Genomic DNA, 24781 nt, shown 5'->3' on the forward strand with positions numbered 1-24781 from the left:
TCGTCGGAGTACGCTTGGGAGGCTCATCTAGATGGTCTACGAATGCAAGGTCTGTGGTCAGCAGAGGATTGTCGCTGCCACATCAACGTGCTGGAACTTCGGGCCATTTAACTCGCCGCGGTGGCTTTTCAACACCTGCTTCACGACCGGGTGGTTCTCGTCCGCACGGACAACCAAGTGGCGATGTACTACGTAAACAAGCAAGGAGGGACGGGGTCCTGGTCCCTCTGTCAGGAAGCTCTGCGCCTTTGGAAGTGGGCAATCTCCCAAAACATCCTCCTGCGAGCGGTTTACATATAAGGAGAACAAAACTGTCTGGCGGACCGGCTCAGCCGCCTCCTCCAGCCGCACGAGTGGTCCCTGCATGCTCAGGTCCTTCGCCAGATATTCGACAGGTGGGGGACCCCCCAGATAGATCTGTTCGCCTCCCCCGACAACCAAAAACGGCCTCTCTTCTGTTCGAGGATTTACTCCCCAGAACGTCTCGAGGCCGATGCCTTCCTCCTCGATTGGGAGGGAAGATTCCTCTACGCGTTTCCACCCTTCCCTCTGATCCTGAGGACACTGGTTCATCTGAAATCGGTGAGGGCCACTCTGATATTGATCGCTCCTCGGTGGCCCCGCCAGCCTTGGTTTTCCCTATTGCTTCAACTCAGTGTCAGGGAACCCCTGCTTCTGCCCGTGTTTCCCTCTCTGCTATCTCAGAGTCGAGGCTCATTGTTACATCCCAATCTTCAGTCTCTTCACCTGACTGCTTGGTTCCTTTCCCCCTGACCTCTCTCCCACTATCACAGTCGGTCAGGGAGGTACTAGAAGCTTCTAGGAAACTATCGACCAGACTCTGTTATTCCCAGAAATGGACTAGATTCTCGTCCTGGTGCTCCTCCCACCGCCAGGACCCAATGACAGTCCCAGTGCCGCTAGTCCTAGAGTGCCTACTTCAATTGTCCCACTCAGGCCTGAAGACAACTTCCATTCGCGTACATCTTAGTGCGATCGCCGCCTTTCATCAGCCCTTGGAAGGAAGGGCTCTTTCACTTCATCCCTTGGTCTCTCGTTTCATGAAAGGTCTCTTGAATGTTCACCCTCCCATCAAGCCTCGCTCTGTGGTTTGGGATCTAAACATCGTCCTGGCTCAACTGATGAAACCCCCCTTTGAGCCTATGGATAAGTGTCATCTGAAGTTTCTCACTTGGAAAGTGATCTTCTTGCTGGCCCTCACTTCTGCTCGGAGGGTTAGTGAACTACAGGCTTTGGTAGCGGACCCGCCCTTCACGGTTTTTCACCATGACAAGGTAGTCCTCCGCACTCACCCTAAGTTCTTGCCCAAGGTAGTATCTGATTTTCATCTCAATCAGTCCATTGTTCTGCCTGTATTTTTTCCCAAGCCCCACTCTCATCCCGGAGAGGTGGCGCTTCACACCTTTGACTGTAAGAGAGCGCTGGCCTTTTACCTCCAACGCACTCATTCTCACCGGAAGGTTCCACAGTTATTTTTATCGTTCGACCCCAATCGCTTGGGGCTCCCGGTTTCCAAGCGCACCTTGTCAAACTGGTTGGCTGCTTGTATTTCTTTTTGCTACGCTCAGGCTGGTCTCGCGCTACACGGTCGAGTCACAGGGCATAAAGTCCGAGCGATGGCAGCTTCGGTTGCTTTCCTCAGGTCTACGCCTATCGAGGATATCTGCAAGGCTGCCACGTGGTCTTCGGTTCACACCTTCACTTCCCACTACTGCCTGGATACATTGTCCAGGAACGATGGCCGGTTCGGCCAATCGGTGTTACGTAATCTGTTTTCTTAAATTGCCAACTTCCCTCCACCCCTTCGTTATTAGCTTGGAGGTCACCCATATGTGAGAATATCATGCCTGCTTGTCCTGGGATAAAGCACAGTTACTTACCGTAACAGGTGTTATCCAGGGACAGCAGGCATATATTCTCACTACCCGCCCACCTCCCTGAGGTTGGCTACTTTGCTGGATATGTGAACTGGAGACCACAAGGAGGGGATGCGCCCTCTAGTGGAGCAGGAGGCACACATGTGTGGTACAGCACTGCAAACTTGAATCTTCAATCAAGTTTGCTTGAAATGCTGTCCGCATCGGGGCTCCGTAGATGACGTCACCCACATGTGAGAATATATGCCTGCTGTCCCTGGATAACCCTGTTACGGTAAGTAACTGTGCTTTTTGGCTTATCTGATCAGCTCCTGCCATCACTGCTGTATGTTTAGTGTATCTCTTGGTTGTTAGCCATACAAGATTTCCCATTCACAGGATATTGCTCCTTATTTTTATCCTTACCTGGAATGTGCAGCTGTCAGTCTGCATACCATACTTAGACTTGCCATGTAACAAATACCTGTTGCCCTGACACATTGTTTGACCTTGTCCTCCTTGAGAGCTTGAGGTACAGTTATACCAGGTTGCTGTGCAAATCCACTTCCTTCATCCCACATACATTCTGCTCTTATGGATAGTTAAGCATATAAGTTTCCATCCCCAGTTCAGCACTCAGATACCATCATTTTTTATCCCTCTTCTACCCCCACTGTTACCACCGCCCTCTGTTCCAGAGCTATATTAAGTTCTGTCATGGTTTGGTAAGCATGGTTTTGTTACCTCTGCAGACATCTTCTGGCTGGCCCGGAATGTCCTCTCCGACATCAGAATTGACGTCGGAAAGACTTCTTGTCGGCGGGAGGAGGTAGGATCGTAGCGGCACAGTCGAGGGAAAGGAAGGGCAGGAAGACCCGGACCTGGTCGGCTGTGCACCCCCCCCCAAGCCGTGCATCCGGGGCGGACCGCCCCCCCCCCCCCCTTTGGTACGCCACTGCTTATAGCCTAAGTGGTTTTACATTTAGATACTCAAGTATTTCTCCCTATTTGTCCCAGTGGGCTCACAATCTGACTATTGTACCTGGGGCAATGGAGTGTTCTTGTGCAGTCCCACTTTATTCCGGATCAGGGAGCTGTAGGAAGCCTCAAACATTTGAACCTTTTATCCCCTCCCTCTCACACCTTACCACTGAGGATCCTCCTGGGTGTCCCAGTCTTAATTCCTACAGGCCAGGCTGTAAGAGCTAGCCTTTTCTGCTCGTGTTTCATTTCATGCTTTGGATTTTTTTCTTCTCCAGAGTAGATTACATGGCTGATGCCTTGTACGACATCTTGAAAGTTTTTGCCAAGCTGGGCACCTGTTCAGTCTCGGGTCGCAGGATGCTCTGGATCAGCAGTGATCTGGTGATTCATCTTCTAAGGCCATGTTGAGCAGGTTGCGATTTAAAGGCCTGCTTCTGTTCGGCCAGAGTTTGGATAACCTTATGGCCGGTGTTCAAGATTGTTCCAAGGTGTGGCCTGGGAGCTGTTCCCGCCTTCCTAGGAGTTCAGGGCATTCTAATTTTTGTCCCTTTCAGTGTTCCCATTTGTACTCAGGTTCTTCCTCAGGATAATGTTCTCATTGGCCAGACCATGCTTCCGTGGGTTTTGTCGTCAGCAGTCGGTGACAAGATGGCCAGCAGCTTCCGCTAGGAAATAGTTCTAATGTCAGGCCACCATCTCCTCCGCATATCTGGGGGAGGTTGTCTGGTGGAATGGAAGACCATCACCTCCGACCACCCTGTGCTGGAGGTCCTCCGATATGGCCACAAATTGAAGTTTCTCTGTCTTCTTCCGAGTATTTTCTGGTTTCCCCTGCAGGTGGCCCCAAGAAGGTGGTACAGTCCGCAGACTTTTTGATCTTGCAGCAATCGAACCCATACCAGAGTGAGACTTGGACCCTTGGGAAATACTAGATTTACTGTCAACTGGGACCTTAAATGTAGTCCTATCCAGTTTAATGAAGCCACCATTTGAACCAATGGCCACAGCTCATCTTAAGTTTATTACCTGGAAAGTGGTATTCCTTATTGCTCTCACCTCTGCCATAAGGGTCAGTGAGTTACAAGCATTAGTAGCAGATCTACCTTTCACCATTTTTCATCATGACAAAGTGGTTCTGCATACACATCCAAAGTTTCTTCCAAAAGTTGTCACTGACTTTCACCTCAATCAGTCAATTGTTCTACCAGTGGTTTTTCCTAAGCCTCATTCTCATTCTGGAGAAACCGCTTTGCATACTTTGGACTGTAAACGAGCTTTAGCCTATTACATTTGCAGGACAAAGCCTCATCGAACATCTCCCCAATTGTTCATATCTTTTGATCCGAACTTGTTGGGGCATCCTGTTTCCAAAAGAACGATTTCCAACTGGCTGGCTGCCTGCATCTCATTCTCTTATGTTCAGACTGGCCAGGCACTGGAGAGTCGTGTCACAGCCCACAAACATAGGAGAACCCACGCACCATTCACACACCCTCCAACCAAAAACATCAAAAGAAAAAACTGTATGACAACCTCCTAGCCACTCGAGCTGCAACACTCGACAACCTATTGACTACGACCACAGACTACAAAACCTTCAAAAAAAGAAATAAAAACCCTTTTATTCATAAAACACATAAAACCGAACTAACACAATCAGAAATGTCCCAAGCATCATCTGCAACTACTACATATGAACTTCCAGTATCATGACAACTCAGATGTAATCCTTAACAGCTCAAAGAAATGTACAAACTACTCCCTAAATACTTCTAATCTCCGGACAATCCATTTGTAATCCGCCTTGAACCACAAGGTAATGGCGGAATAGAAATCCCTAATGTAGTGTAATTTCTGGGCCATAGACTAAAATCCACCTGCTATTGTCCTAGATTCCAACTGCTGAAGTTGCCATGTAAGCTCACTCCAGCCTATCCAACCATCCCGTTGTTTGCAGGATATCTACCGTAAAGTCTGGCCAGTAATCTCATATTCCAAGTTAGTGGAATTCCTGTTGATGCCCTCCCCAGCCCATTTTATACTGAATCACCATATATGGAACACAAACTGTACAAGTCTGTCCAATACTGGTCTTAGTTCTTTAATTTATACCATTTGTTTTCTATTTAGAGATCCTCTGTATTTATCCCATACTTTTTTGAATTCCATCACTGTTTTCCTCTCTACCACCTCCCTTGGGAGGTCATTCCAGGCATCCACCACCCTTTCCATAAAAAAAAATTTCCTAATATTATTCCTGAGTCTTCCTCCCTGCAACCTCAAGTTATGTCCTCTAGTTTTACCATTTTCCCTTCTCTGGAAAAGATTTGGTTCTATATTAATACCTTTTAAGTATTAAAATGTATCATATCTCCTTTGTCCCTCCTCTCCTCTAGAGTATTCATGTTTAGGTCTTCCAGTCTCTTCTCATACTTCTGCTCATATCTGATTATTTATTTAAGTTATTTATATGCCTTCCATCAATGGAGGTTATCTAAGCAGTTTACATTCAGGTACTCCAGCAGGCTCATAATCTATCTAATATACCTAGTTAGTACACAAAGTCCAGAATGTACTATTTCTGACTCTCACCTTTCTTATAGTCATTGAAATAACCTTATAAATTATATTAATTAGATGCTAAAACCCACCGCAGTGCTGGTCTGCTGGTTTTGTTTTCTGCAGCTAGAAAATTATTTAAGAAGTTCCATTGAAATCTGAAAACTAATTTGTTTTTTAATTCTCGGTGTTCTCATATAAAATGAGATGAGATTATTGAGCTGTGGGAATGTCATTACTACTAATGTTTTTCTCTTATGTTTTTTAAAATTTGTTTTATCTGTTTAATATTTTATTGTACCCTGTCTTGAGCTTCATGTTCCAATGAAATGTAACCTGAGACACTCACTTATAGATCCCTTTCCTGTTTAATAGTTTCCAGCTCTTGTCCACCTAAGGGCCTAAAGATTACATATGAGAAATGCATGTAGAACAGAGTTTTGGAATGTTATAGCAAGACAGGCTTTCCCATTCCTTGGATGGGGTTCTAGTCTTCTTGTCATTTAAAATAACATTGTGTAATTGTAGTTTGGTAGGGCAAGAGACAGTTATATAAGGACCCCTTCCAATATTAGTGTCACTGACAAAGCTTGCCCCCAAATCATTAGCTTTCTTCTGCCTTGACCTTTCATTTTCAGGTCATGTGGCAAAAATGCAGCATTCTCCCTGTTGTCACCTTCAGAAAGCAGTTTGGTTTTTCCCAACACTTAAACAGATGTTCTGATTGTATGTATATGTATATCCAGAGTGCTTGGAGGACTTGTTTGGCTATAAGGATTTATAACAATGCAAATAAACTGTAAACTGATTAGGTTCTCATAAGAACCTAAGAATAGCCTTACTGGGTCAGACCAATGGTCCATCTAGCCCAGTATCCTGTCTTCACGGAGGCCAATCCAGGTCACAAGTAGCTGGCAAAAACCCATATAGTAGCAGCATTCTCAGGTCCTCTTCCATATTTTGCTTATTGGAGTCCTTTACATGAGACACAAATAGCAGTGCAGTTTTTTGTTTTACAGGCAGAGGTGATCATGAATTATCACGTGGGAGAAACAGTATTGTCCTTACAGAAAACCACTTTGATTCCAGGGGGCTCTGAATCCTTGGTGTACACAACCTTGTCAGGAGGCATTGGCATTCTGGTTCCCTTCACATCACATGAGGTAAGAACAGGTCCTATCCAACCAAGAAGGAAATGACATGGAGCCACGAAACTTAAAAGTTATGCCACATATTCGCCCCTATGTTCAACATATTCAGCACATTGTGTCTGAAGTTTCTGTAACCCTCCCAAAAAATACTAAAGATATCTGGTCACTGAAAAACTGCTCCACTACTGCAATCACATCTGAATCACTCAAAATATGTTGCTCTTTCAAATTATTTTTAAGGTTTGGAAATCAGTAATAATCAGATAGAATAAGAATTGGTGAATAGGGTGGATGATCTGAAACCCCAACTATGTCAAAAATTCCATCTTTTTGCCAGCTTTGTGAGCAGGTGCATTGTCTTGCAAAAAGAGAACTCCATTCTGCAGCTTCCCTCTCCTTTTTTCTTTCAATGTCTCCTTTAATCAGCACAGCAAGTTATAGTAGAATTCTGCATTGGAAGATAATCATTACAACACCTTCCTGATCCCAAAACACTGTGCCATAACCTTTCATGCTGACTTCTGGGTTTTGAATTTCCTTGGCCTTGGAGAACCTGAGTGCTGCCATTGCATGGACTGTAGTTTTGTCTCAGGCTTATAGTGGTGTAACCATATTTCATCAACAGTAACTAGTTCCAAAAAGTTGGCACCAGCTCACTGAAAATGCTACAAAATCAACTTGGAAGTATCCTCTCGACATCGTTTCTCGTCAGCATTCAAACATTTTGGCACCCACTTGACTGACAGCTTCTGCATACACAGCTGTTTGTGTATTATATACTCAACCCATTCCCTGAATATCTGTAGTATCTCAGCAATTGTTTTAGCTGATATTCGCCCATTTTTTAGATATATTAGTGATAGGAAGAAGTGCAAAAGTGGCATTGTGAGACTCAAAGGTGAAAGGGAGGATTATGTAGAAGCTGATAAAGGAAAGGCCAAATTGCTTAACAAATATTTCTGTTCTGTGTTCATGGCTGAAGAGCCGGGAGCGGGACCGCAGAATACAAACATGAATAGGGATGGAGGAGTAATAGACCCTGATTGATTTTCAGAAGGTTGTGTTTGTGAGGAGCTAGCTAAAATAAAGGTAGATAAAGCGATAGGGCCGGGTGGTGTAAATTCGAGGGTGCTGAAGGAAGTCAGGGAAGTTTTGATAGCTCCGCTGACCTTTTCAATGTGTCTCTAGAGTCGAGCGATGTACCAGAAGACTGGAGAAGGGCGGATGTGGTCCCTCTCCACAAAAGTGGAAGTAAGGAAGAAGTAGGGAATTACAGGCCAGTAAGTCTGACTTCTGTGGTAAGCAAATTAATAGAAATGCTTTTAAAACAGAGAATGGTCAAGTTTCTGGAATCCTGTGGATTACAGGACTAGAGGCAACATGGATTCACTAGAAGTAGGTCTTGTAAGACAAATCTGATCAATTTCTTTGATTGGGTTACCAGAGAATTGGATAGAGGATGTGTGCTAGATGTGGTGTATTTAGATTTTAGCAAAGCATTTGACAGTGTTCCACATAAACGTCTGACGTGAATTTTGTGATGGTGGCCATCTTGGATTTTTTTTGCAATTTTAATTTCTAAAGCTCCCTGCTTCTTCAAAACTGCTAATTTTGCCTGGAAACTTGCTGGGATGGAGTCCTTGGATTCTCATGTGAATTCTTGCCAGGATTGCAAAAATGTAACGCTTTTAGAGCGTTTTTGCACTATGTACCATATGGCACAGCTGGGGGGGGGGTGGCTGCAGCATCAAGCTTAGCCTCTCCCCTGCTAAAGCAGGTGACAAAATTCTCAACTAGCCCGACGATGTGGTTTTCGAGGCTTGGCATGGCTGGTATTTTCATCCAGACAAAAATAGGAGTGGGGAAGGATAACCAATTTATCGAAATTATATGACTAAAATATATATAACATATACAGAAAATATATAACAAGTCTTTTTGTACTGGACCCCGACATGGTCCATGTTCCAGGTTGAACAGCCTTCCTCAGGGGTATATGACTGAAGCCTAGTAGATGGCGCCAAGATACAAGCTATAACGCCCCCCATAAAGGAATGCTCTCTATACACAATCTAGAGCAGACGTGTCAAACTGGCCCTCGGTGTTGTACAATTTGGCCCGCCAGACAATTAAACATTTCTAATTAAGCTGGCCCGCCAGGAGGACGAGGCAGCCGGGAGGACTAGGCGGACCTGAACTGCGCCGGAAGCCGCAGATTCACGCACCAGGTTTGAGGCGCATGAATCTACAGCTGATGCCTTCCAGCGGGCAAGTCTCGCGGCCGCAACGCTATGCTTTCGACGCTCTCTACTGCTGCTTGTGCTCCCAGTCTCCTCTCTCCCAACCTTCCCCATTATGGTCCAGCAATTCCTTGTCCCCTCTCCCTTTCCTTCCACCCCTATTGTGCAGCAGCATCCTATTCCCCCCTTCTATCTTTCACTTCCCCAGCCCCCCAAAGATTGCAGCTTCAATGTTCAGCAGGACAGTGGCTCAGAGAGGACAGCCTACTTGGGAAAGTGAGCCTGCTCCAGGAGACATAGACATAGAAATCCCAATGCTTTGTGCCTTCCCAGATTGTGTAAGCAGCAAACTGCAGACCAGAAATAAAAGCCTGCTAAGTGTGTTGTACCGCCTACATAACCCATAAAGGAGCATGTAACCATATACTTCTACTAAGACTAAGCCTTAGTCACTTAGGGGTCCTTTTATTAAAGTGCGCATTTAGCGCACCTTCATAAAAGGACCCCTAAGTATCTTAAATAAAAATTTGGCCCACGACAGCCTTTTTTTCAGATTTCAGCCCCTTATGTGATTGAGTTTGATCTAGAGCCTGTTGCTCAACGTGGTTCCGAACAAAGAAACGCTGCGTTGAGCAACAGGCTCTAGATTGTGTATTGAGAGCATTCCTGCGTTTGGTGCTGCAAGACCTGGGCTGGATTACAACTTCAGGAAAAGCCATCTGAAGCCCACACAATTGCTGGAATACCTGGGAGTTCTTTTTGACACAGCAGTGGGTTGTATCTATCTACCAGAAGCCCGCAGGCAGAAGCTGTGTACCCCAATTTCATTCCTTCTGGATCGGCTGGCTCTTTCAGCATGGAATTTATTTTCAGATTCTGGGATCCATGGTTAAAATGCTAGATGTGATTTCTTGGGCGAGGACGTGCATGCGTCCGCTTCAGCATGCTTTGTTCTCTCGCTGGGCTACACACAGAGATGCCTTTCAGACTCATATACCTTGGGCTCTGGAAACCCGAGCAAACATGGGCTTGTGGCTTCTCCTGCAATAGCTCTGTAGGGGCATTCCGCTACACATTGCCTCCTGGATTGTGGGGATGACAGATGCCCTTCTTTGGGGCTGGGGAGCACATTGCAATCGTGCCCTGTTCAAGGGGTGTTCGACTCCCTCTCAGCAAAAGTGGTCAACAAGTTTGAGCTTAGAGCCATTCAACTAGCTCTGACAAGAATTGCAGAAGACACTGGTGGACCAAGCGGTTTGGGTCTTCTTTGACAATGTGACGGCAGTAGCCTACATCAGTCACCAGGGAAGAACCAAGAGCATTCCTCTGGCTCAAGAAGACTGCCTTTTTTAAATTTGGGCAGAGCGTCAACTCCTAGCGCTCATGTGGTGGATGTAGATAAAGTTCAAGCAGACTTCCTAAGCAGACACACTCTGGATCCTGATGAGTGGATCCTATCCCCAGAGGTGTTCCAAGCAATAATGGGGTGCTGGGTGAGACCTCGCTTTGACAACATGGCCACGGCAAGAAACAAGAAAGCGAATCGATTCTTCAGTTGAAGATCCAAGCCCGGAAGTGAGGGGCTCGACGCTGTGGTACAGTCATGGCCTCTGGACATTCTCCTATATGTTTTCCTCCTTGGATGATGATTGGCCAAGTAATTCAGAGGCTCATGGCTTCAGATTAGCCACACAGACCTTCGGCTGAGCACCTATCCGGAGATTCTCAGGCAGGGTCCAGTTGCCATGGAGGATCCGGGTCACTTTGCTCTTAAGGAATGGCTCTTGAGCATTAGAGCATAAGGGATATTCTGCCCTGGTCGTTGATACTCTTTTGAAATCTAAGTGTCAGCTTATGCTAAGGTGTGGAAGGCATTTCAACATTGGTGTGCCCAGGACCAGGCGGACCCTTATTCAGCTCCGATCTCACTAATTCTAGCCTTTCTTCAGGCTGATTTGGATAAAGTCCTCAATGTAGCATCTCTTCAGGTCCAAGTGACCGGGCTCTCCTGTTTTAGATCCCAGGAGCATCAGTCTTCCTTGGTGTCTCATCCTGATCTCACGCTAGATTCTTGAAGGGGGCTCTTCATGTCCGACTACCAGTTAAGCACCTTTTCCCTTCCTGGGACCTTAACTTGGTTTTGTATAATCTTACTAAGGCTTCTTTTGAGCCCCTTCAAGATGCTACCCTCTTGAACTTGACACTCAAGACCATATTTCTGGTCGCCATTACATCAGCGTGTCATGTGTCGGAACTGCAGGCTTTGTCTTGCAGGGACCCTTTCCTCTGCAATTCAGAGATGGGAGTTTTCTCCAGACGGTTCCTTCCTTCTTGCCAAAGGTTGTTTTCGGTTTTCCATGTCAATCAGGATGTGTGTTTTCCTGCCTTTCACCCGACAAGTTCCACCTTTTGAAGAAACTGGATATGAACAGAGTTCTGCGTTACTTGGAGGTCAATAACGAGTTTCGTCTCTCTGACGATTTGTTTGTACTGATACATTCAGTTAAGCAGGGCACTCCTGCTTCCAAAGACATGATTTCCAGATGGATCCATAGGGCCATTTCATCAGTTTACATTCTTGCCGGGAAACAGTCTCCTGTTTCCATCAAGGCCAAAGCTAGAACAGTCACCCCTGAGATATGCAAAGTGGCAGCATGGTCTTCTCTTCACACATTTTCCAAGTTACAGGACTCCACCTTTGGGTCCTCATTCTTACGGGTCGGCGCAGCAAGCCCACCCTAGTTTTGGGGTGACTGCTTTTGTACATCCCTACAGTCTAGAATGTCTCACCTATTGCACTGGAAAATTAGATTATGTACTTACCCTGGTAAGCTCTTTTCCAGTAGATAGGTGAGACATTCTAGACTCCCGCCCTGTCTTTACTGTGCCTGCTTACAGTTTTCAATCTGTTTATGCTTCTCCAAGCTGATTCTTGGATGCCTGTCAGCCCTTGGTGGCTGGGAAGAATTTGTATATATGTTCCATTTATTTGGGAATAGTTTCTGAGCTCTTTTGGCGGTTAATGCTATTGTTTAGTTGCTGTTTGAGCAGAACATTTTGTTTGAGCCTGTTGTTACAGGTACTTCTATTTCTCGTGTATTGTGTGGCTCTACGTGCTTGGGTACTGACTGAAGGTGGAGCTTGAGAGCATAGTGAAATACAACAGAGGCAGAGTGAAAAATCCAGAGTTGATTCCTTCTGTAGCATGCGACTAAAAGGAAATAACCCTACTGTCTAGAATGTCTCACCTATTTACTGGAAAAGAGCTTACCAGAGTAAGTACATAATCTCCTTTTCAGGTTAATTGAGTGTGTTGGAAACCTTGTCCTAACACATTCTCAATTCCCTCACCCCCATCCTTCCTGCTCCAGCGTAGCAGCGGTCCTGAGCCACAAAGCCCTCCTCCCTGGTTCCCTCCTTCCTCAAGTCCAAAAGTGGCAGAAGCAGGCAACAGTCCTGAGCTGTGAACTCCTTTGCTCCCTCCTTCTCTCCTTTCCTTACCCGCGCGCAGCTGGTCAGCAGGAGACAGCCTCAAAAAAGGTGCTCAGGTAAGGAAGGGAGCAAGGGAGTTTGTGGTTCAGGACTGCAGCTTGTTTCTGCCACTTCAGGGCTTGAGGGAGGGCTTTGCGGCTCAGGACCACTGCCACGCTGTTGGTTCAGGACGGGAGAGAGGGGGGTTAATAGCTGCTTCGGGACTTGCGGGCTTGAGGGAGGATTTGCAGCTCGGGACACTGCCCCTGGTGCTTTGGGGAACTTTGGTTTGTTGGGGGGGGGGGTTACACCAGCGATTCTCCCCCCCCCCAGGTTGTGTGAGAGTCCTAGTTAATTGAGACCCAGTTAACTAAAACTTTACTGTATAAGAAGAGCAGAGAAAAAGCTTGGACAGAATTAATTTTTTCTGTATTCTTCCGGTCTTTCCCTCTTTAGGATCATGACTTCTTCCAGCATGTGGAGATGCATCTACGTTCAGAGCACCCTCCTCTCTGTGGCCGGGACCATCTAAGCTTCCGCTCTTACTATTTTCCAGTCAAGGTAGTGTATATTATGATTGCAATTAGTAAAACTTGGAGATGTGCTCCTGCAGGACACTACATTATTATTACAAACATTATATATTCTTGTTTTAATTTTTATGAGTTACTTTGGGCAACCTTTGTAGTTTGGGATTGCAGACTATAAGCCTACAAACAAATCAATATAGACAATTATAACAGATGCATGTCTTTGTTAGTGCACAAAGGAATACATGCTGCCTTTTATGATGCTCTCACATATTTCTACTGAAATTTAAATGTCCAGCATTGTTTATATTCAAACATGCTTGTGTATACTTCATGCTTTATAGCAAGCTAATAATTGCTTAAATGTCTCTGTAATTGGTGACTAAGTTTGTGAGCAAGAACATTCAAGTGATCCAGTATTGCTCAAAGTCATATCTGTTGCCCTCTAAATTTATCCTTTTCTCTACTCCATTACTACAGAATGTGATTGATGGGGACCTCTGTGAACAGTTTAACTCTATGGAGCCCAACAAACAGAAGAATGTGGCTGAGGAGTTGGACAGGACGCCACCCGAAGTCTCCAAAAAATTGGAAGACATACGTACACGCTATGCTTTCTAAGAGAGAGAAGAAGGAATTGGCAGCAAAGCCTTGACTTATGGAGGACTTTTACCAGAAACAGTTTTTATGATTATTTTTTTTAATTTGTTCATTTGGGGGAAGGGGAGGGGTAACATTTGAGTATCTGTAAACATTGCATTTCTGTAGTAATTGAGATCTTATACAACAGAAATGGCCAGTTATCTCCAAATTCCTGATCTATCTGTGAGGGGTGAGATCCTGTTGAGTCCTGTTCCAGACCCTGGAAATTAAGGGCCCTGCTCTTCCATTGGAAAAAGAGAACGTACTCCAGCTCTCCATATAATGAACTAAGTTTTTTTATCTATTGTATATTCTGTTCATTTCTTGACTGCACACTAAAGGGTGGATAAAACTTCCAAAACCAACAATACATACCAGAAACAAAACAAATGTAGATTAATGAGCATACCTTTGTTACTGCTGTGCTCATCCTCTGTGACTTTCAGCTTTAGGGTATGATTGATCCATGTCATGTCTACCCAGTCAAGACAAAACCAGATCTTTTGTGGAAACTAGCCAATCTGAACTTGACTCGTCTGTTTAATATGCAATGTGCATCCTAGTTTAGCTGTTTAAGTCTAATGCCAGGGTTTGATGCTGAGTAACAGTGTTTTGGAAGATTCCATTTTTACCAGCAGTACCACAGTAGCCTTCATCCACATGTGCTGTAAGATACTCTGTGATGGTTCTGTTGTGTACCCTCAAGTGATATCTACATTTCCCAGTGTGCCATTTTGTATACATGTAAGCTCTTTGTTGATGTAAATATAGTTTTGTACAATAAAATGTGAGAGAGTGATTGAGTACCACACAAATAAATTGATTTTAAAGCTGTGTTCACTTGACCTCTGTGCAGTTAGATGAGAAATTTATGGTACTTCAGCATTCTGCAAGGCAGCGTAGTATAAGGTTGTATAATCCTCATTTGGGGTCACAAGCAGATCTGCACATGGGAAGAAACTAAATCCTTGAGCCTTTGCTTTTTTATGTACTTATCTGTAGCAGCACATTATTTGTTTTTGTGCATGAAATATAGACACTTTGACTTGATTTTGTGTACGTGCATAAAGGTAGTTCTGTTATGTCCGTTCCGGATTCCATATGCTAGGTGTTCAATCCCAACCCACAGTCCGGATAGTGCAGAAATCCACAACTTTTCTGAGCACATGCTCCACCCCCTTAGCCTGAGAGCTGGTAAACAAATCAAATTTCACTTTCTGCAAATAGTCCATGCAGAAGTCTTTTGTAATTGCTCTGCTGCTATCACTCCCGTGTTAAAAAAAAATTACACTGGTTGCCCATTAAATTTTGAATCAAGTTCAAGATTTTGATAATACACCATGTGCTTCATGGTGTGACACTGGGGTACTTGATTCAGATTTTGGGAAGATACATTGAAATTTGAGATCAGAATTGACTATAAAGTTGGCTGAGGGAAAAAACCAGGATGTACATTACAAAAAAACAGTTTAGCAGCTGTGTCTGTAGCAGGCCCAAGACTTTGGAACACAATGAAAAGTACATTAAGACTATGTGCAGATTTTAAATCCTTCAAAAATATCATTAAAGACAAGACTATTTATGAGAGCTTTACCTGATTACTTTAAACTAATAGATGACAGAGAACTCCCTTGTGAATTGTATATTAGATGTTGAATTTTATGATATGATTTTTCACTGATGTTTTGATAAATTTTGTAGAGTTTGTTATCTTTTCTGTATCATTTGTTGCCTGCTTAGGATTAGAGAATGACACAGTGACTGTAGCCGCGGGTAACCTGCCGAAATGGGGACAAAAAAACCTGGTCACCGTGGGTACAGGAACAAGGCCATTCACTGCCCCGTGGAGCGGTAAATGGCCTTGTCTCCGCAGTTAATTGAGGGAACATACGCAAAATCTCAGATTGCGTGGTTCAGCAGCCCCTCCCTCCTTCGGCAAGTTTTATTTTGCTCTCAACAAGCAGCCGGAGCCTTGAAGTCGCAAGCGGCTGCCATAAAATTCTCCTCAGACGCAACCGGAAGCAGGAAGTTGCATCAGAGGAGAAGTTTCCAGCAGCTGCACACAACTTCAAAGCTCTAGCTGCTTGTTGAGAGAAAAATAAAAATCATCGGGGAAGGAAGAGAGAGAGGGAGGGAGATACTTGGACCAAGGCAAGTGGGAGGGAGGGGGCTGCTGGACCACGCGAAGGGTGCTGAAGGAAAGTGAGGAAAGAGGAACACGCTGAAGAGAAATGGAAGAGAGAGTGAGGAGAAGATGCTGAAGTGAAATGGGGAAGAGAGGGGAGAAAACATTGAAGGAAAGTGGGTAGGAGAGAGTGGAACAGACACTGAAGGGAACTGGATGGAAGGAGGGGATAAAGAAAAAAAAGGCACATGCTGGATTGGGGAGACAGATCTGAGGGGAGGAGAGAGATGCTAAAATCCACCTGGGGAGAGAAGGAAAGATGGAAAGAAAAAGACAGATGACAGACTAGGGGGGAGCAGAGGGAAGAAGATGGGTACCAGACCAATTGGGGGGGAGGTGGAGGGAGAGATGGCAGGGAGAGGCACAGTAACAGAGTATATGGAAGAGGCAGAGACGAGGCAGACAGTGGATGGAAGGAATTGAATAAGGAGAAGATGAGGAAAGCAGAAACCAAATAACAAAGGTAGAAAAAAATTCTATTTCTTTTTCTTTTTTTTTTTTTTTTTTTTGCTTTAGGATAAAGTAGTATATTAGTTGGGTTGATAAACATTTATAAACAAAGCCCTGCCAGCTGAAGATCTTTCTCTAGTTCGGCAGCAAGAACTTTGATTTATAAAATGACAATTGTACAGAATATTGTTTATTTTTATACTTTAATAAAATAAGTTCAGTATAAAACTATTTGAGGCTTGTGTGGATGGGATCAGATGGTTTTCGGGGACAGGGACAAGCGAACGGGACGGGGACAAATTTTTTCCCCATGTCATTCTCTACTTAGGATATAAGCAGGATAGAAATTTTTAAATAAATTTTCTTATTTTTTCGCTTAAGGTTCGTTTCTTGGTGGCTTCAGTGTCAGACCCCTTCGCAGTGGTCCCCTTTTGGAGGAAAGGATGCAGTCCCACGGTGCTGGACTGCAGCTTCACACCTGGATACAGGTGCAAAACATCGATCCAGAACGACGGCCACGGCACTGAACTTCCGAAAAGGGAATTACAAAGGGATGAGAATCTTGGTGGGAAGATTAAGAAGAGGATAAGCGCTGTAAAAACACTAGTGCAAGCATGACCCATTTTTAAGGACAAAGTCACTGAGGCGCAAAATTTATATATATATATATATATATATATATATACCACGTATCAACAAGGGATCCAAGAGGAAAGAGAACAAGGAACCTGCGTGGCTCAGGAAGTGATCAGAGACAAGAAGACTTTATTTAAGGAATGGAAAAGGTCAAAAACAGATTAAAAGTGGAAAAAGCACATCAAAGAAGGAGCCATAAGGCGGTAAGAGGGGCCAAAAGAGACTACAAGGAAAAAATAGCCAAGGAGGCAAAAAGCTTCAAGCCGTTCTTTCGATATATTATGGGGAAATGACCTGCAAAGAAAGCTGTGGGGCCATTGGATGGCAATGGAATAAAGACAGTACTAAAGGAGGACAAAGCCATCGCCAGCAAACTGAACACATTTTTTTTGCATCTGTAGTTACCAAAGAGGATATATACAATATATCAGAAGCCAACAGGATATTTGCAGGAAACAAAGACAGGAAACTGACAGGGTTAACGGTCAATCTAGAACAGTGGTCTCAAACTCAAACCCTTAATGGGGGCCACATTTTGGATTTGTAGGTACTTGGAGGGCCACAGAAAAAATAGTTAATGTCTTATTAAAGAAATGACAACTTTGCATGAGGTAAAACTCTTTATAGTATATAAATCTTTCCTTTAACAGTTAAAGGAAGGATTTATAAACTATAAAGAGTTTTACCTTATGCAAAATTGTCATTAACTATTTTTTCTGCGGCCCTCCAAGTACCCTATTTTTTCTGCAGCCCTCACATTTAAAGTTTAATATCTTTCCTTTCTCAAAACTGACATTTCAATCACTATATTGAAAATAAAATCATTTTCCCTACCTTTGTTGTCTGGTGACTTTATTTTTCTGTGCATTTAACTATGTTTCCAGGGTCTTCTTGTCCTTTTACTGGTTTTCTATCCGTCTTCATTTTCTGCCTTGCATCCATCTTTGGCATTAACTTAATATTCAATTTTTCTGCTTTCTTTTCAAAATCTACGTTTCCATGTCTTACCTTCCCTTCTATCTCTCTCTTCTGTCCCTATTTCCATGGTCTGACATCTCTTTCTTTCCTTTCTCTCCCTCCCTCCTTCCTTCCTTTCCCCTGGTCTGGCATCTGTCTCCTTCCCTCCCCCAACTTTTTATTTCTTTCACCCTGCCCTTTCTTTCTCTCTCTATCCATGCCCCCATTCTTTCTATATGTCTTTCTCTCTCCGTGCCCCCTTTCTTTCTTTTTTCTTTCTCCATGCCTGCCCTTTCTTTGTCTTTCTCTCTCAATGCCCCTTTCTGTCTGTGTCCTGTTTCCCTTCTTTCTTTCTTTCTTTCTGTCTCCCTGTCCGCCCTTTCTTTCTTTACTTCTCCCTGCCCTCCCCCAAGCCACCAACATTGGGGAACAGGCTGCCACCGCCGCAATCGGGGAACAGGCTGCTGCCGCCACAATTGGGGAACAGGCCAGCGCCGAGGTCTTAACTCTCCCTGCTTATCTTCCCCAATGCGGGGCCGAACAATTCACGCCACCCAACGTCAATTCTAACATCGGGGAGGAACTTCCGGGCCAGCCAGGCAGCGATTGGCTGGCCCGGAACTTCCTCCCCGACGTTAGAATTGACGTCGGGTGGCGAGAATTGGTCGGCTCCGAGCTGGGGAAGATATGCAGGGAGAGCTAAGACCTTGGGCGCTGGCCTGTTCCCCAATTGCGGTGGCTTGGGGGAGGGCAGTGGGAAGGGAAGCAGATTGGGGACCCCTGCTTTAGGCGAGGACAGATCGCGGGCTGCAAAATAGTCCCTGGGGGGCCACGTGTTTGAAACCGCTGATCTAGAAGATGTATGCAGGCAGATTGATAGGCTTAAAAATAATAAATCCCCGGGACTGGACGGCATCCATCCGAGGGTAATCAAGGAACTGAAAGGGGTTATAGCTGAACTGCTTCAACTAATAGCCAATCTGTCAATCAAATCAGGAAATATTCTGGAAGACTGGAAAGTGGCGAATGTTACACAGATCTTCAAGAAAAGTTCGAGGGGAGATCCAGGAAACTACAGACCTGTGAGTCTGACCTCGGTACTGGGAAAGATGGTAGAGGCGCTGATAAAGGACTGCATCATTGATCACCTTGACGGACAAAATCTGATGAGGACCAGCCAGCACGGCTTCAGCAAATGAAGATCTTTCTTGACAAACTTACTACACTTCTTCAAGGGAGTAAATAGGCAGATAGACAAGGGTGACCCAGTCGACATCGTATATCTAGATTTTCAGAAGGCATTCAACAAGGTCCCATATGAACGTCTACTTCGAAAAATTTTGAGCCATGGAATCGAGGGTAATATACTCATGTGGATTAAAAACTGGTTGGCAGATAGGAAACAGAGAGTGGAGTTAAATGGATAATACTTGGACTGGTTTGGTCTTTGGACCTGTGCTCGTCAACATATTTATAAACGACCTGAAAATTGGTAGAACGAGCAAGAAGATTAAATTTTCAGATGATACGAAGTTATTCAGAGTAGTGAAGACACAGAAGGATTGTTGAAGACCTGCAACGTGACATAAACACACTCAAAGAATGGACCGCAACATGGCAAATGAGGTTTAACATGGATAAGTGCAAGGCGACATGACAAATGAGTGCAAGGTGGATAAGTGCAAGGTGATGTATGTCTGAAACAAAAATCTTATACACGAATACAAGCTGTCCAGTGCAGTACTCAGAGAGACCCCCCAGGAAAGAGACTTGGGAGTACTGGTAGATAAGTCAATGAAGCCGTCTGTGCAATGCGTGGCATAAAGGGTGAACAGAATGCTAGGCATGATTAAGAAGGGGATCATAAACAGATCTGAGAAGGTTTATCATGCTGCTGTACCGGGCCATGGTACGCCTCCACCTGGAATACTGCGTTCAGCATTGGTCGCTGTACATGAAGAAGGACATTGTACTTCTCGAAAGGGTCCAGAGAAGAGCGATTAAAATGGTTAAGGAGCTAGAGGAGTTGCCGTACAGTGAGAGATTAGAGAAACTGGGCCTCTTCTCCCTTGAAAAGAGGAGACTGAGAGGGGACATAATCGAAACATTCACACTAATGAAGGGAATAGACTTAGATAAAGACAGGTTGTTCACCCTCTCCAAGGTAGAAAGAATGAGAGAGCATTCTCTAAACTTGAAAGGGGATACATTCCATACAAACGTAAGGAAGTTCTTCACCCAGAGAGTGGTAGAAATCTGCAACGCTCTTCCGGAGGCTGTTATAGGGGAAAGCATCCTCTAAGGATTCAAGACAAGGTTAGACAAGTTCCTGTTGAACCGGAACATATGCAGGTAAGGCTAGATTCAATCAAGGTGATGGTCTTTGACCTAAGGGCCACCGCATGAGCGGACTGCTGGGCACAATGGACCACTGGTCTGATCCAGCAGTGGCAATTCTTATGTTCTTATGTTCTCTGTTGGATCTGTGGAGCCAACCTGCTGCGTGCCACTATTTAAAAGCTTCGGGGTCCCTTTCCCTGGGAGTCTGCTGGCCAGTGACTTTGTCACAGGTTTCAAGCACAGGCTGTATACGTCTGGAATGAAACCCACCCAGGTTTCAAGGTGCAGACTGCCTTTCCTGCCCCTGATCATGTGGATGAGGATCCGTGGGGACGGAGGTCATAGTCAGTGTCCAGCCGGCTGGCAGTCCAAGATCTTCCACGGTCATTTTGAGAAGTTTCTGAGGCAGAAAGTCCTTTCTCTTCATTCAGCTGCTATTAAAATCACTGTCAGGCAAGGCACTGTAGAGACTGAGTACCTCCATTATTTCCTATGGGAACTTCAGGAGTGGTTTGTAAAGAGATTTAAAAGTAGTTTTTCACAGTTTCTGAGGGTAGGGTTCAAGTCCCCCACCTCCTCAGACCCCAATTTTTGAATTGTATTTTTATTCTTCGTGTTCTCTCTGGTAGACTCAATTCCCTCTTTGACGTATAGGGCAATGCCCCCACATTTTTGAGCCACTCTGTCTCTGCGGTATAGCTTGTATCCCGGTAGCTCAATGTCCCAGACATTTTCCTCGTTCCACCATGTTTCCGTAATGCCGATGTCAAGATTATCTTTTTGTGCCATAGCTTCTAATTCACCCATCTTATTCTTAGTTTGAAAGCTTTTCAATTTTTCTCTTGATGTTGCCTGCAAGTAGCCTTGTTCCGTCTCCGCTGAGGTGGAGTCCATCCTTCCTGAATAGCTTGTTCTTCCACCAGAACGTCGTCCAGTTGCACACGAAGTGGAATCCTTTCTCACACCAGCGCTGCATCCACATGTTGACTGCTTGCAGCTCCGTCTGCCTCTTCTCGTCGGCTCTGGGTACCAGCAGGATCTCAGAGAATGCTACTCTCTGCATTCTGGTCTTCAGCTTCCTTCCTAGCATCCGGAATTGGTCCTTCAGTACTTCCTTGTTGTAGTTTCTGTTGCTCACGTTTGTCCCAACATGGATCACCACCACCATATCTTCCTCTTCCACGCTGTCTATGATCCTGTCAATGCACTATGATCCTATCAGCTCACTATGTCTTCTACCTTGGCTCCCAGTAGGCAGATCACCAGCCGATCCTGTTTTCCTCCCGCTATGTGGCTGTTGACTTGTCCTACTAACTTCAAGGCAATTTTCCAACCCCGTCCGAACAAAAAGGGAGGAGGAATAGCTGTTATTTTTCACTCCTCTATTCCTCTCCAGCCCAACACCTCCAACTCCTATTCAGACGCTCCAGTAGAATCCCTTCAATTCACTATAAAACACTCCCCCTCTCTTAATTTTCTTCTCATATACCTCCCTCCTCCAGTAACCAAAACCTTGCTTTCTACCCTTATCTCCACTATTTCGGACTTTAATATTTCTTATCCTGACTCTATCATCCTTGGCGATTTTAATATCCACTTTAATATCCCCAACCACCCTAACACCTCAGAACTCCTAACATTAATTTCTGACTTATCATTATCCCCTCTCATCTCAATGCCTACCCATTCTGCTGGTAACACCATTGACATGATTTTCTGCCCAACTTCTGTCTGCCACCTCTTTCAAAACTTTCAATCTCATTCTCTGCCTTGGACAGATCACACTTTAATTAACTGGCAATTGGACCTCCCTGAACTCTCTTACTATACCCAACAAAAAAATCACTATATCACTCGGAACATTAATAAAATAACTCTTCCCTCTATCCAAAACTTCTTCAATTTAAACCTCAACGTCTTTTCCTCACTTCCTATTGACAAACAATTCTCTCTCTGGGAAACCTCTACAAAATCTCTAATGGACTCCCTGGCACCTCAACAAGAAATAAAAACTCATCTCAAATCAGACTCAAAAAAACAACAACCCTGGTATAACAATAAACTTGCCCTCCTTCATCGACAACTTCGATCTGTCGAATATAAATGGCGCAAAACACGCCACAATAATTTTCTCATTCTGTTCAAAGAAAAAGCCTCTCATTATAAAACAGCCATACAACAAACCAAGGAAGAATACTATTCTAAACTTATCTCCTCCACCCGTAATTCTTCAGCTCTTTTCAATCTAGTTCAATCTCTCTCTAAATACTCTAAAAAAAATCCACACTCTCAACTACACAACCATCTGCCAATGAGCTGGCACTTTTCTTTGATACAAAAATCAAAAACATTAGATCATATCTAGGGCCTTCCTCTTTTGCTTCTCTTTCCCACACATCCGATGAATCTTCCCATCTCTCATTCAGCACCTGTTCAAATTTCAAAATGCCCTCTCTAGCTAATCTTCTTTTTATCTTACAATCCTTAAATACCTCCAACAATCTCATGGAGAGTATTCCCCCTCCACTCCTTAAAAAATTATTTTCCTTTTTCGGCCCATTCATCTGGGAAATGGTTTCTAAGTCTCTTTCCGACCACCTAGTACCTACTGCTTGGAAAACAGCACTCGTTATCCCAAAATTGAAACAGCACAACTTAGACCCTTCTCAGCCAGCAAATTACTGCCCTATTGCTAACCTACCCTTAATCTCTAAACTAACAGAAAAAATCATTCACACTCAACTTACAGAATTTATTGAAAACACCCATGCCCTTCATCCATGCCAAACAGGTTTTCGTTCTTCACATTCTACTGAACTGTCACTGCTAGGCCTTACTTCAACTATTCATTACTATTATGAACACCAAAAATCGGTTCTTCTTATTTCCCTTGACCTGTCTGCAGTCTTCGACACTATTGACCACTCTCTTCTTATTAATCGACTTAAAGACTGCGGTATTACAGGTCCGGCTCTTCAATGGTTCATTTCATACTTTAATGAAAGTAGCTTTAAAGTTCAGGTAAAGAATGAAACCTCTCAACCTATAGCACCAACCTATGGTGTTCCACAAGGATCTATTCTATCTCCACTACTTTTCAACATCTTTCTGTCTCCTCTTCTTACGCTAGCACAATCTATTGGATTCACAATCTTCGCCTATGCTGATGACATACAACTACTCCACCCAATCAACACCTCAAATACTTCAGATATAACAGACATAAACAATAAACTGGATACTGTAAATGACTGGTTCTATACAAATAAACTCTCTCTTAACATTGATAAATCTTGTGCTCTACTACTCCCAATCAAAAACAGTGAATCTTTATCTGGCAAAATTTCTATCAAATCCACTCCTATACAAATGGAATCAAAAATAAAATTATTAGGAGTCATTATCGATGAGGATCTTACATTCCATGATCAAATCAGTTCAGTAGTAAAAATCTGTTTTTTCAAACTTCGTCTTATCTGTTCATTAACTTAAATCCTAGGGATAGAGGCAATCACAATTCTGGTTCACTCTCTTGTTATTTCTCACTTAGACTATTGTAATTCTCTTTATAACGGCCTCCCACAAAAAGAAACCCGCCATTTACAATTAATACAAAATACAGCAATAAAACTCATTTACAAAATAGGCAAATATGATCATGTTACCCCGCTTCTGAAAGAGGCACATTGATTGCCCATCATACATCGTATAACCTATAAAATCGTTTTGCTCACCTTCAAAATAAAACTCACACCAGCCTCTATATCTTGATAAGGTTATCATCCCCCAATGTTCCTCACGTACTTTGAGGTCAACAGACCAAAAACTTCTATGAATTCCTTCTGTAAAAGAGTTCTATTATACCCGGAAAATAAATTTTAGTAGTCGCCCCAACGTTATGGAATGCCCTACCACAACAACTTAGAGAAGAACAACATCTAGATAAATTCAAGACTAACTTGAAGACGTTCTTTTTTCGTGACGCTTTCGCCTGTCCTTAAAGCTACCTTCCTTTTCTTTTCTTCTTCTTCTCTATTTCCCTTGTTTTTTTTTTGTTTTTTTTCTTTTCTTTTCTTTTTCTTCTCTCCTTCACTCCGCTGGTTCCAATTTATTTAACCAACCGCTTTAAAAAAGCGACCCTATCCAATATGTTTTCCCCCATTCCCACTTTCTCCCTTTCTTCTCCAAAACATGTAACTTTCCTCCTCCTTTCCCTCTTATCCTCACTTTCATGTTAGTCAAGTTATGTTTTTGATGTTCACCCATCTGCTTTTTATATTTATGACTCTTTTCTCTTTTTATAATTTTATTGTAAACCGGCCAGATACCTGTTGATGGTCGGTATATTAAAAAGTTAATAAACTTGAAACTTGATGATGGAGTCACCCACAATTGCTGTCCTCTCTATCTTCTCTAGCCGCAGGTCCATGTCCCCGATGTATGTCCATCTCTCCAGCCGTAGGTCCTTGTCCTCTGTGCACTTCCATCTTCCCTCATCCTGGCATTGGCTTGCACCAGACTTGTCTTGTTGTGGGTTCCTTCCACTGTTTCCAGATCTCGCTGCTGTCACCCATTTCGTCCTTGTGGTTGTCCTCCAGATGGTCCTCACTCTCTGTAGGTGTATCTTGGCAGTTCCACTGTTGCTGGTGATTTTCCACAGCCTCCCTGTATGCCTCCTCGATGAACTTCTCTAACTCACGGACTTCTTCCTCGATGGTTTCCTCTGTCTTGACATTCTCTGCATCCCTGTCCTCTTCCT

At 44.0% G+C, this 24781-nt stretch overlaps 1 protein-coding gene across 1 annotated transcript in view; it reads left to right on the top strand.

The window, feature by feature from the left end:
* The window catches only part of SF3B3 (splicing factor 3b subunit 3), a 307537-nt gene extending 293248 nt beyond the window's left edge, over positions 1-14289 (top strand). Inside the window, exons 24-26 of the mRNA XM_033940443.1 lie at positions 6440-6583; positions 12739-12843; positions 13293-14289. Of these exons, the coding sequence (XP_033796334.1) occupies positions 6440-6583; positions 12739-12843; positions 13293-13433 (390 nt within the window). The 3' untranslated portion in view covers positions 13434-14289. The remainder of the gene's footprint in view (positions 1-6439; positions 6584-12738; positions 12844-13292) is intronic.
* Positions 14290-24781: the final 10492 nt, after the last annotated feature.

This window comes from Geotrypetes seraphini, chromosome 4, assembly GCF_902459505.1.
Source record: "Geotrypetes seraphini chromosome 4, aGeoSer1.1, whole genome shotgun sequence".
Taxonomy (NCBI): Eukaryota; Metazoa; Chordata; class Amphibia; order Gymnophiona; family Dermophiidae; genus Geotrypetes; species Geotrypetes seraphini.